Below are 14,410 nucleotides of genomic sequence, written 5' to 3'. Positions count from 1 at the left end.
AGCTACAAAATTGGCTGAAACACAACATCCATGATGCTTTGATTTACTTAGTTGAACTGATAAATGGACTTAGTCTTTGGCACTCAACATTACACTTTTATTTTGACAACAGCAAAGCATGCAAGACACACCAAAATTTTAGTTCTGGCATATGATTACCATAGAATATACAAAGTTATTTTATTTTTAGTCGGGTCCACATAACTGAGGAGACAATGAAACTTCTGAAAAATGACTACGAAGTTGAGGAAGGCAATGGTGCAGATAGACATCCATATCTAAAAGAAAAAAACATATCTACTTATCTTATTGTACAGGAGGAAAATCGTCTTAGTAAGGTAAGGGTCTACTTATCTTATTGTACAGGAGGAAAATAGTCTTATTAAGGTGAGGGTCTACTTATCTTATTGTACAGGAGGAAAATAGTTTAATTAAGGTGAGGGTCTACTTATCTTATTGTACAGGAGGAAAATAGTCTTATTAAGGTGAGGTCTACTTATCTTATTGTACGGGAGGAAAATCATCTTATTAAGGTGAGGGTCTACTTATCTTATTGTACGGGAGGAAAATTGTCTTAGTAAGGTGAGGGTATTAAACAAAAGTCCACCTTCAGAAGACTAACCTCTCAGCAAAGGAAATAGTTAAGATTATCATTTAGTGGTGAATTGTGGTGAGAAGTTGAGTTACAAATAAAATATGGATTGTGTTGACCATTATGATAAACCCAAGGCACCTAACTTAGAGTACTTGCAGTTACTGAAAGCTAGTTCAAATCTATTTCAGCTAAGAAATAAACCATGTTTTCTCAGACTAAAATATCAATCATTACACATTCAGCTGATTTAGTGAAGTGGTGTTATAAACAGTCTGGGAAAAGCATGACATTGTGTAATTCCAAAATATAAGTTTTGACAGGATGTATCCTTGCTGAGTATTATAGGGAAAGCTAGTAACCATGATGGAATTTTGATTTTCTTTGTATTCTTAATAGATTTGATATATGTGGAATATATGTTTTTTTTAGAAAGACATGATCAGAGGCCAAAAGTAAGAAAAAGTGCACAATATTGCATAAGACAATAGCTTTAACTTAAAAGAGTTTAACTGAGGAGTTTTTCAGAACATATAATCCATGCACTATAATAATGCAAGATGAATCAATGACTCTTTTAATGTAGAATTATTATATTTGGTATGTTGGTGTATAACCACAGGATATCATCATGACTGGCATATAACTTTATACCTTGTTTGGCTAGTAAGCTTGTGTTGTCTGTAACTTTAAAAATTTCCACCTCTAAACCATTTTCTATCTTGGAAAATATGGTAATCTGTATGGTTAAACTATGGTAATTTGTATGGTTGAAATATGGTAAACTGTATGGTTGAAATATGGTAATCTGTATGGTTAAAATATGGTAATCTGTACGGTTAAAATATGGTAAACTGTATGGACGAAATATGGTAATCTGTATGGTTAAAATATGGTAATTATAATCTGTGAGGTAAAAATATTGTAATCTGTGAGGTTAAAATATGGTAATCTGTGTGGTAAAAATATGGTAATCTGTGTGGTTAAAATATGGTAATCTGTGTGGTAAAAATATGGTAATCTGTGTGGTTAAAATATAGGCATCATCTTAGGCTGCTTCATGTGAAGAATCATTAAAACCAGTTCTTTTAATATCATCATACGACCGCAAAAAAATGTTTATGGTCGTATATTGGTATGACGTTGGCATCGTCGTCGTCGTCGTCCTGCGTCGTCCTAGGACACATTGGTTTTCGCACTCTAACTTTAGTTTAAGTGAATGGATCTCTATGAAATTTTACCACAAGGTTCAATACCACAAAAGGAAGGTTGGGATTGATTTTGGGGGTTATGGTACCAACAGTAAAGGAATTAAGGGCCAAAAAGGGGCCAAAAATAAGCATTTTTGTAACTTCCAGACATAACTTGTGTGTTAGTGTATGGATCTCTCTGACATTGTACTACAAGGTTCCATATCACAAAAGGAATGCTGGGATTGATTTTGGGGGTAATTGCCTCAAAATTTTAGGAATTAGGGGCCAAAAAAGGGGCAAAAAACAAGCATTTTTCTAGTTTCATGACAATAACTTGTGTGTAAGTGTATGGATCTTTCTGAAATTGTACTACAAGGTTCCATATCACAAAGGGAAAGCTGGAATTGAGTTTGGGGGTAATTGCCGAAACGTATAGGAATTGGGGGCCAAAAAGGGGCCAAAAATAAGCATTTTTCTAGTTTCCAGACAATAACTTGTGTTCAAGTATATGGATCTCTCTGAAATTGTACTGCAAGGTACCATACCACAAAGGGAAGGCTGGGATTGATGATGGGGGTAATTGCCTCAATATTTTAGGAATTAGGGGCCAAAAAGGGGCAAAAAACAAGCATTTTTCTAGTTTCAGGACAATAACTTGTGTGTAAGTGTATGGATCTTTCTGAAATTGTACTACAAGGTTCCATATCACAAAGGGAAAGCTGGGTTTGAGTTTGGGGGTAATTGCCCTAAACGTTTAGGAATTTGGGGCCAAAAAGGGGCCAAAAAACACATTTTTCTAGTTTCCAGACAATAACTTGTGTTCAAGTGTATGGATCTCTCTGAAATTGTACTGCAAGGTACCATACCACAAAGGGAAGGCTGGAATTGAGTTTGGGGGTGATGAATCATAAGGGGGTTCAAAAAATTGGGGGGGGATTTTTTTTTTTTCCCTTTTTTTTTTTCTTTTAAAATTTTCCATTTTAAGTTGGTTATTTCTGATTTATTTTCAAAAGCAAATAATAATGATATGGTAGGAGATACACACCAAACAGGATGTGTAAATTATTATATAATAAGTATTGTGCAATAGCAAGAAATTTTCAATTGCACAGTATTGCACAATAACAAGAAATCTTCAATTACACAGTATTGCACAATAGCAAGAAATCTTCAATTGCACAGTATTGCGCAATAGCAAGAAATATCCAATAGCACAATATTGCGCAATAGCAAGAAATTGTCAATTGTACAGTATTGCGCAATAGCAAGAAATATTTAATTGCACAGTATTGTGCAAAAGAAGATACTTCGTATAAATTGCTTATTTCTTGACCAATTTCAATGGGGTTTTATTCTTGAATTCTTGGGGTTCTTTAATATGCTGAATCTAACCGTGTATTTAGTTTTTGGATTTTGGGCCCCGTTTTTAAATTGGTCCACATTGAGGTCCAAAGGGTCCAAAATTAAACTTTGTTTGATTTCATCAAAAATTGAATTATTGGGGTTCTTTGATATGCCGAATCTAACCGTGTATTTAGATTCTTAATTTTTGGTTCCGTTTTCAAATTGGTCTACATTAAGGCCCAAAATAAAACTTAGTTTGATTTTAACAAAAATTGAATTCTTAGGGTTCTTTGATATGCTGAATCTAAACATGTATTTAGATTCTTGATTATGGGCCCAGTTTTCATGTTGGTCCAAATCGGGGTCCAAAATTAAACTTTGTTTGATTTCAACAAAAATTGAATATATGGGGTTCTTTGATATGCTGAATCTAACCATGTATTTAGATTTTTGATTTTTGGGCCCCGTTATCAACTTTGTCCACATTGAGGTCAAAAGGGTCCAAAATTAAACTTTGTTTGATTTCATCAAAAATTGAATTCTTGGGGTACTTTGATATGCTGAATCTAACCATGTAATTAGATTTTGGATATTGGACCATAATAGGTGAATGTCCAATTTAAAATTTTTAAGTTCTTAGACCACATTCATTCTGTGTTAGAAACCTATGCTGTGTCAAATATTCAATCACAATCCAAATGCAAAGCTGTATCAAGCTCGAATGTTGTGTCCATACTTGCCCCAACTGTTCAGGGTTCAACCTCTGCGGTCGTATCAAGCTGCGCCCTGCGGAGCATTTTATTGTTAATTGTAAATTTTTTTTATCCCTAAATAGTTATATCTACCCTTAAATGGACTCAAAGGGAGAAACATGTTTTAATTTACTGAACCAATTCTTGATAACCTTGCATTATTGTCAGTTGTTGAAGATTCACACTGAATACATACATTGATTCATTTTTGTCGAGCCTTCGACTTTATCGAAAAAGAGATCCTACATTCCGTCGTCGTTGTCGTCGTCGGCAGCGTCCACAAATATTCACTCTGTGGTTAATGTTTTTGAAATTTTGTAAAAATAAAATTCCTGTTTTTCCGTAGTTTACTTGTAAATGGACTTAGTTTTTCTGCCGGGAAACAATACATTCACTCTGTGGTTAAAGTTTTTAAAATTTTAATAACTTCTTAAACTATCCTGGATTTGACCCAAACTTGGACAGAAGCTTGTTTATGATCATAAGATAGTGTCCAGAAGAAAATTTGTTAAAAAAAAAATTTCATTTTTTCTGTATTTTACTTATAAATGGACTTAGTTTTTCTGCCAGGAAACAATACATTCACTCTGTGGTTAAAGTTTTTTAAATTTTAATGACTTTCTTAAACTATCCTGGATTTGTACCAAACTTGGACAGAAGCTTGTTTATGATCAAAAGCTAGTGCAGGATATTCAATGAATATACATTCATCGTCTAATTGAATATATCGGGTAATCTGATATTTTTAGCTGACATTTTGGGTATCCGATTTGCCATAGTCTACTGTATCTAGAAGGAAATTTTGTTAAAATTTTGTACCTGTTTATCTGTATTTTACTTATAAATGGACTTTGTTTTTCTTCCAGTTAACATTACATACAGTCTGAAGTTAAAGTTTTTAAAACATTTATTAGATTCATAAACTATCCTGAATTTATACCAAACTTTGACAGAAGCTTCTTACAATCAAAAGATAGTATCTAAAGGAATATTTTTATTGATTTTTTTCCTCATTTTTGTTGAGCCTGCGATTAACAGCAAAAGTAGGTGAGACACTGGGTTCCGCGGAACCCTTACGAATTTTTAGTTAGTAGTTTTGGTCATAAAATCTTATCTGCTTTATATATTAAAAGGAAAGACCACCTTCACCAAAGTCTGCTTTTCGTAAGAAACATTCCATTGGCATGTTTAATGGTAGTGCTAAAGATAAAAAGTTTCACAGTGATCCTAATGCAGCTATCCATCAGAAGTAAGTACTAAGATTGTTATCCACTGTTAGTGGATCTGCTATAATAGTAGTTTACAAAAGGTACTATTATACACATAACAGTAAATAGATGTATTAGTAGTCAGATTGCTATCAACATTAAGTGTTTATACTTTACAGTATTGAGTATTTTACACAGCTGAACAAATTTGTCATAGGCATATCAGATTTCATTTTCTTCAGAATAAATTTTTAAATGTATTTTTCGTACATGCTCTATGAGTACATTACACTTTTGAATTTTGAAAAAATACAGAATCATGGTGTTTCATTGATATAAAGGAGATGAATCGAAGGCCTGGAGCACAGAACTAAAAGGTGAAAATTGATTGATCAGTCAATCAATGGGAATAGGAAATTAAATGTTGGAACATCGAGTAAAGGGCAATAACTATGTCATTAAGTGAACTGGAAATCAGTGGAAAAATATAAAAAGATGGAGAAAAATGGGAAACAGAAGGAAAGTGAAAACTTTTGCCATTGTTCATTGTTTTATTTTGATCTTTAACAAAAAAGGCACTACACTTTGTTATCAATAGAATTGTCAATAATGATACAAACCATTCAACATATTGAAATGAAACTTTTATTTTTACTTAGACTTGGTATTGGTGATGACCAGAATACTAAAGACCCAAATGATGAAGTAAACGACTATCTCCGTCGAGCTATAGATGCCAGGAGTATAGATAAACTCCGTTCAGACCATGTTAAATTTTTCTTTCTTACATTCCTAAAGACAGATTTAGAGGAAAAGGTACATAAGCTAATATATATTGTAAACACATTTGCACTATTATACATATTATATCTCATTTTTTGTAAGTTGTATGTTAGTAATGATATCTTATTTAGTACATATCACAATAGATCTGTAGTAGACCAGTCATTTTACTCAAAGCTAAAAGCCGCCTGAAAAGGTGAATACTGTAAACCAACTTATTTTCCCGAATACATTATTTTCCAAATAGCCCTTTTTTCATGGTTTTTGTAATTTTATAAATTTTATAAGGGAAGACCAAAGTGTTACATATTGTGATGATAAATATTCGCCATATTTTTTGACTCGTGAAGGCCGCGAAAAAATAAGTTGGTTTACAGTAGTGTAATAGTGTGTACGTCCTTTTAGGAATTAGTTGTTGATTAAGCAGATCTTTATTAGTCTCTATTGAAATAATTCATAACTTGCCTAGACTCATGAAGATTTAAAAACAGTTTATCACATTGTATGAACACTTCTTAATCATAGAAGTCATCTTTTTATTTTTACGGTGATGTTAAGTATAATACATGAGAATCCAATTTCGATTTTATGAATGAACTGCCCTGATTGACTTGGGGTCATTTTGGTGAAAACACAGCATATGACATTGTGGCATAAAAATATTTACTTTGTGACGTCAACATTTTACTGGAAACAGCACCAATTGGAAGATCATGTTTTGACATATATCCATTTCCACCTTTATTGGCCTTGAAACTATTTGGAACCACAGGAACTTACAGTTCACCAGCTAATGGTCCTGATACTGGTTTGTACCTCTGGTATCTATAATAGTTCAGCTGCAATGGCATTTATCTCGTTGGAATAGCAAATATATAGGTATCAAATACAGTAGAAATGTCTAATGTTATTCACAATTTTGATGTACCTTTGTTAATAAAGCAAGAATAGCCCATGATATTGATATAGCCAATATATAAATATTTTATTTATCTTTTCAGTATTGTAAAGTTCGAGACACAATGTTTACATCACATATTGGTTCCACATTGATCACTTTGCTATTTGTTTGCACCATACATTTAGTTATTTTACCACAGTAAGTAACACCACTCTAGTATGTTTTTCAGATTGTCACATGTATTGATGTTTATAGTAATTTTTATTTTTGGTTCGAAGAAAGTTGCGGAAAGCGAGACATATGGATCGCTTTTCCGGCAAACGGCTGCGGCGACATTGACGGCGTCAACAATTGTTAAGTTTTCTGCTTAAGTTAGGTTAATAAGAACTACTTTTGATAGCTCAATGATATTTTGTATGAAGTTGAATTACTATCTGTACATTTCAGTTTGACGACTATTTTGAGGCCCTGCCCCCTAGGACATGGTCCAGTAACTTTGAATTAATTAGCAATTTTCAATGTTAAGTTTTCTGCTTAAGTTAGTTTGATAGGATCTACAGGTGATAGATCAATGATATTTTGTATAAAGTTGCATTACTATCAGTACATGTCAGTTTAACGATTATTTTCAGGCCTTGCCTTCTAGATAATGGTCCAGCGACTGAATTAAAAAACCATGTTGCTGTCCATTAGATTGTCTTTTTATGAATTTTATGCGGACAGGCGAGACACATCTCTTTGTCAACATTTTATTTTTAATGTAATTCAATTTATTTCTACTGAATATAGAGACTGTTAGAAGTGTAAATATATTTACATCTGAATTCAGGTCATTTTGGACATTATTTTCAAGATTTCCAAAACAGTAAGATCTCTGTTATATCTATTAAAGCTGAGAAAATACTAATTGCAAATGGGGAAGGGCTGAGCACTCATCAACATGTTTAATCCTGTCACATTCTTTATGTGCCTGTCCCAAGTCAGAAGCCTGTTATTCAGTGGTTTTCATTGGTTCATGTCTGTCTTATTTTTTTCTTTAATTATTTTGTTATAAATCTTTTATAGCCGACTGTACTGTATGGGTTTTGCTCATTAATAAATGTGACCTAAAGTTGCTTACATTTATGTCATTTGAATTCTGCAGGATAGTTGTCTCATTGGCAGTCATACCACATCTTATTATTTTTATATAGACTTATAAGCCTGGTATATTTGATGAATTATTACTGGCATTCTTCATTGGATAACCAATAGATATATAGAGCTGATACCACAAATAACATATACTTTCTCTCAAATTAAGCCCAGCATTATTAGATCTGCAAATTTGTGTCTTACAGTTTTCATTTTATGTTGCACATATCAATTAAATTATTAAAATGTGATTAGGCCATCAATTAATATTTGCATAAAAGATCTTTCTCATATAACTTAGAAAGGAACTGTAGCAAGCATACAATACAATTAATGTATGGGTATATCTAGCAGACACAAAATACCATATTTCTCCTTCTTTTCGTGTCATTTGACAGTGATTTAGTTAATGGAGTTTGAATTTTTGTCTCGCCTCGATGGAGTCAAGGTATTTGAGGTATGCTGTTTCCGGCTGCAGAGGCGGCAGGGTCAACAATGTATTAGTTTGTGATTAGGTCAGGTTTATGGGGAACCACTAGTGGTAGGTCAATGATATTTGGTATGCAGTTGTATTTAGCATTGGCACATCTCATTTCCATGGAGATTATTTGGCCCTGTCCCCTCAGTCATGGTCTATTGACTTTGAAACTTTGCTTAGTTTACATGTATTAGTTTGTGATTAGGTCAGTTCAAGGGGAACCATTAGTGGTAGACCAATGTTAATTGGTATGCAGTTGTATAAGCATTAGCACATCTCATTTCCATGGAGAATATTTGGCCATGCCCCCTTAGTCATGGTCTATTGACTTTGAACTTTTTGCTTAGTTTACATGTATTAGTTTGTGACTAGATCAGTTTAAGATGAACGCTTATGTTAAGTCAATGATATTTGGTATGCAAATTAATTGTCATTTGCAAGTCTCATTTCAATGGAGATTATATAGCCCCACCCCCTCATCATGGTTCATTGACTATGAAACTTTTACATAGTTTACAAGTTCATGTTTGTGTTTAGGTTTGTTTAAAGGGAACGACGTATGATAAGTCAGTGGTATTTGGTATGCAGTTGTATTAGCATTGGAGCATCTCATTTCCATGGAGATTGTTTAGCCATGTACCTTCAGTCATGGTTCATTGCTTATAAGATAGCTCTATTAGATTAAAAGATATATCTATTAGTTTATAAGGGTGACCCAGGGGTCTAAGTAGTCAACTACTGTATCACTAGCCTGTCAACTTTGAATATTTGCATAACTTACATGTTAAAGTATTGCTATTTTAGTTTCAACATTTGCATTATCAAAATTACAAAAAGGCAAGACATATCTCTGTGTTAACAGTTTATGATAATGAGGATAAGTTTTTGCTATTGATAAGTTAATTATTTGCTATTGATAAGTTAATTATTTGCTATTGATAAGTTAATTATTTGCTATTGATAAGTTAATTAGTTGCTATTGATAAGTTCATCCGCATTTTACTTTATTTGCAAAATGGATACAGCATGTCATACGAAAATAAACTTTTACTGGCTAAATGGGTTTTATTTTAAAGTTCTATAAAGAAACAACAGTATTGCTTTGAATGTTGTTTGACCAAATAATGTTAATCTATTTGCAGGTCTGTTGTAATGTTTGTGTTGTTTCCGATCTCCTGTCTCGCTATACTTGGTTTATTTTTTCTTATGTTATCAGAACCATTTATGGTAAGTTAGTACATTATATTTTTGAGTACTATCATTGTTAAAATAGTAAAATAATTATACCCTGCAGTACAAAGATGTGGAAGATTTAAAGTTTCTTACCCATCTGTCTATCACCTGAATAGAGTTTATCAAAACTTTTTATGAGTTCAATAATCAGAAAATGAGAAAACAAATTCTACTATACAATAAACTTTACTAGAAAAAATTTATAACACCTAAAAGAAAAAGAAGAAAAAAAAAGAGAATTTGCATGACATTATAAACCTACATCATTGATGTTGCCTAGGAAAATAACTATTTAGGTACATGTTAGCTGTTCCAAATCTTCTATTTATCTCTCTTGATTTTTCCCGCGGTGAATATTATACATTTATTTTCCGTGCCTGAGGGAGATATGAAGATTTGTTCACCCAAGAAAATTCATATTTCAAGAGGGCATTGCCCTAGGAAATATGTCTTTTTGAGGGTGAACAAAATCTTTTATCTCCCTAAGCCAAGGGAAATGAATGTTTTATTCCACTGCCTATACTTTTTCTACCTGAACATAAAATATTGATTTACATAATTGTTTTCATATTCGCTTGTTTTATAACATCATTTATTTTTATTTATTTTTTTGTTTAGATCTGAAATAATTTTGAACACAAAATTATTATATTATATCTATTAAAAAAACATTAAACTGTTTAATACATTAACTGCGCGTAACATTCAGAGGGGAATATGAAATTTTGTTCAACGTTACGTGGAATAGTCTCAACCAAAATGTTGGTTTCGTTATCAATATTTACACACAGTGGAATAATATGTTTTATCAAAGAAGATTCCCTATGCTTTTAGCCAATGAGAAAAGATAAATTTTATAGTCATATGATAATACATAGTATTTCAAAAGAAAAAAAATGTTAAAAGAAAAACAAATTTTGAATCTAAGATTTAAAGAGTCGAGAGTTTATTACAATTTCTATTGATGAAAATTTATTTCAAAGACTTGAAATCTCACCCAAAAAGGTGAATATGAAAGGTTTGATCAAGATATATAACTAATAGCCCAGATTTAGCTTTGAACGATCAACATGCCTCTAGACTGTATTGCTGTCATCTATTTTTTTCAGTGGACACCTAGGAGAATCAAGGCAATAGCCAGGACAATAGCTGTGAATCATTGGTATAATCAAATTGTAGCTGTGATAGTCATTATATTTCTGTATTCTAGTGCCTTATTTCCTATGGTAAGTAAACAATGGCTGCAATAGTCCTGGTATTTCTGTATTCTAGTACCTTATTTCCTATGGTTAGTAAACCATAGCAGCAATAGTCATGGTATTTGTTTATTCTAGTTCCTAATTCCCTATGGTAAGTAAACCATAGCTGCTATATTCATGATATTTCTGTGTTCTAGTGCCTTATTTCCTAGGATAAGTAAAAAATAGCTCCAATAGTCATGGTATTTCTGTATTCTTGTGCCTTATTTTCTATGGTATGTAACCCATAGCTCCAATAGTCATAGTATTTCTGTATTCTTGTGCCTTATTTCCTATGGTAAGTAACCTATAGCTCCAATAGTCATGGTATTTCTGTATTCCTGTGCCTTATTTCCTAGGGTAAGTAAATCGTAGCTGAAATAGTCATGGTATTTCTGTATTCAAGTGCCTTATTTCCTATGGTAAGTAAACTGTAGATTTTATATTACTTAACCATAGCTTTCATAGTCATCATATTTTTGTATTCTAGGGCCTTATTTCTTGTGGTAAGTAATCTGTAGCTGCAAAAGTCATGGTATTTCTATGTTTAAGTGCCTTAATTCCTATGACAAGTATCATTATACATCTGCATTCCTATGATAAGTATCACTATAAATCTGCATTCAAGTGCTTAATTTCCTATAACATGTATCATTATATATCTTCATTTTAATGCCTTATTTCCTATGATGAAGTATCATTATATATATCTGCATTCTAGTGCCTTATAACCTATGATGAAGTATCATTATACATCTGCATTCTAGTGCGTAATTTCCTATGACCAGTATCATTTTATATCCACATTCTAGTGCCTAATTTCCTATGACAAGTATCATTATACATCTGCATTCCTATGGCAAGTATCATAATAAATTTGTATTCTAGTACCTAATTTCCTATAAGTATCATTATATATCCACATTCTAGTGCCTTATTTCCTATGACAAGTTTCATTATACATCTGCATTCCTATGGCAAGTATCATCATATATCTGTAATCTAGTGCCTTATTTCCTATGATGAAGTATCATTATGTATCCACATTCTAGTGCCTTATTTCCTATGATGAAATATCATTATGTATCTTCATTCTAGTGCCTTATTTCCTTTGATGAAGTATCATTATGTATCCACATTCTAGTGCCTCATTTCCTATGATGAAATATCATTATGTATCTTCATTCTAGTGCCTTATTTCCTTTGATGAAGTATCATTATATATCCACATTCTAGTGCCTTATTTCCTATGATGAAATATCATTATGTATCTTCATTCTAGTGCCTTATTTCCTTTGATGAAGTATCATTATGTATCCACATTCTAGTGCCTTATTTCCTATGATGAAATATCATTATGTATCTTCATTCTAGTGCCTTATTTCCTTTAATGAAGTATCATTATGTATCCACATTCTAGTGCCTTATTACCTTTGATGAAATATCATTATACATCTGCAGTCTAGTGCCTTATTACCTTTGATGAAGTATCATTATATATCTTCATTCTAGTGCAATATTACCTATGATGAAGTATCATTATATATCTGCATTCTAGTGCAATATTTTCTATGATAAGTATTGCTATTTATCTGCATTCTAGTGCCTTATTACCTTTGATGAAGTATCATAATATAAATGCATTCTAGTGCCTTATTACCTTTGATGAAGTATGATTATATATCTGCATTCTAGTGTCTTATTACCTATGATGAAGTATCATTATATATCTGCATTCTAGTGTCTCATTTCCTTTGATGAAGTATCATTATATATTTGCCTTCTAGTGCCTTATTTCCTTTGATGAAGTATCATTATATGACTGCATTCTAGTGCCTTATTACCTTTATTGAGGTATCCTTATATATCTGCATTCTAGTGTCTTATTACCTATGATGAAGTTTCATAATATATCTGCATTCTAGTGACTTATTACCTATGATGAAATATCATTATGTATCCACATTCTAGTGTCTTATTTCCTTTGATGAAGTATCATTATATAAGTGCCTTCTGGTGCCTTATTTCTTATGATGAAGTATCATTATATATCTGCATTTTAGTGGCTTATTACCTTTGATGAGGTATCATTATACATCTGCATTCTAGTGCATTATTACCTTTGATGAAGTATCATTATATATCTTCATTCTAGTGCAATATTACCTATGATGAAGTATCATTATATATCTGCATTCTAGTGCAATATTTTCTATGATAAGTATTGCTATTTATCTGCATTCTAGTGCCTTATTACCTTTGATGAAGTATCATAATATAAATGCATTCTAGTGCCTTATTACCTTTGATGAAGTATGAATATATATCTGCATTCTAGTGTCTTATTACCTATGATGAAGTATCATTATATATCTGCATTCTAGTGTCTCATTTCCTTTGATGAAGTATCATTATATATTTGCCTTCTAGTGCCTTATTTCCTTTGATGAAGTATCATTATATGACTGCATTCTAGTGCCTTATTACCTTTGATGAGGTATCCATATATATCTGCATTCTAGTGTCTTATTACCTATGATGAAGTTTCATAATATATCTGCATTCTAGTGACTTATTACCTATGATGAAATATCATTATGTATCCACATTCTAGTGTCTTATTTCCTTTGATGAAGTATCATTATATAAGTGCCTTCTGGTGCCTTATTTCTTATGATGAAGTATCATTATATATCTGCATTCTAGTGGCTTATTACCTTTGATGAAGTATCATTATACATCTGCATTCTAGTGCCTAATTACTTATGATGAAATATTATTGTATATCTTCATTCTAGTGCATTATTTTCTATGATAAGTATTGCTATTTATCTGAAGTCTAGGGCCTTATTTCTTATGATGAAGTATCATTATATGTCTGCATTCTAGTGCCTTAATACCTATGATGAAGTATCATTATATATATCTGCATTCTAGTGCGTTATAACCTATGATGAAGTATCATTATGTATCCATTCTATTGTCTTATTTCCGTTGATGCAGTATAATTATACAGTAGAAAGGCTTGTATAGTTCGCAGTGGTACATAGTCCGCACCCCCTTCTCCCCACGAAATTTTAGGTAAAAAAACTTTTTGTAACTGTTAGAAAAGGTCTAATGAAACTCCGGTAATTTCAAATCCTGTGCGGTCGTTTGCGGTATTTTCTTGGAAAAACCTGTTTTCCATCATCAAACAGAAGCTGAAACTGCTTGTTAATGATTCTAGAACGCTTCATGATTGTTAAAATAAGTTTAATTCACTTAAAAAACAATTTAGAAACTTGTGTATGTTTAAACAGGAAGTTTAAAAAGCATGTGTAAAAGAAGAAATTAACCGGTGAGAGTTGAAATCCGTACATAACAGATATCACTATAATACGACTTTGAAAGTAAAACAGTTCCATCCTTTTGTAAAACAGTCTTTAATATATCTATCACATTAATGTTTGAAGGGTCTTAAGCTAATACAAACCATATTAGTCAGTATGAAACACCAAAACGGAACGAACAATAACCGATTTCGTTTTGTAGTTTACAAATTCTAAGCTGGTTTA

At 32.0% G+C, this 14,410-nt stretch overlaps 1 protein-coding gene across 1 annotated transcript in view; it reads left to right on the top strand.

Moving 5' to 3' along the window:
* Positions 1-14,410, top strand: part of LOC127730647 (adenylate cyclase type 5-like) — a 57,969-nt gene that overhangs the window by 24,990 nt on the left and 18,569 nt on the right. The window contains exons 7-12 of the mRNA XM_052239145.1: positions 191-338; positions 5,015-5,130; positions 5,749-5,905; positions 6,874-6,971; positions 9,528-9,612; positions 10,728-10,844. Coding sequence (XP_052095105.1) covers positions 191-338; positions 5,015-5,130; positions 5,749-5,905; positions 6,874-6,971; positions 9,528-9,612; positions 10,728-10,844 — 721 coding nt within the window. The remainder of the gene's footprint in view (positions 1-190; positions 339-5,014; positions 5,131-5,748; positions 5,906-6,873; positions 6,972-9,527; positions 9,613-10,727; positions 10,845-14,410) is intronic.

Source organism: Mytilus californianus, unplaced genomic scaffold (assembly GCF_021869535.1).
Source record: "Mytilus californianus isolate M0D057914Y unplaced genomic scaffold, xbMytCali1.0.p SCAF_2, whole genome shotgun sequence".
Lineage (NCBI taxonomy): Eukaryota > Metazoa > Mollusca > Bivalvia > Mytilida > Mytilidae > Mytilus > Mytilus californianus.
The sequence above is the reverse complement of the archived record's forward strand: the minus strand, read 5'-3'. Positions and strand labels throughout refer to the sequence as shown.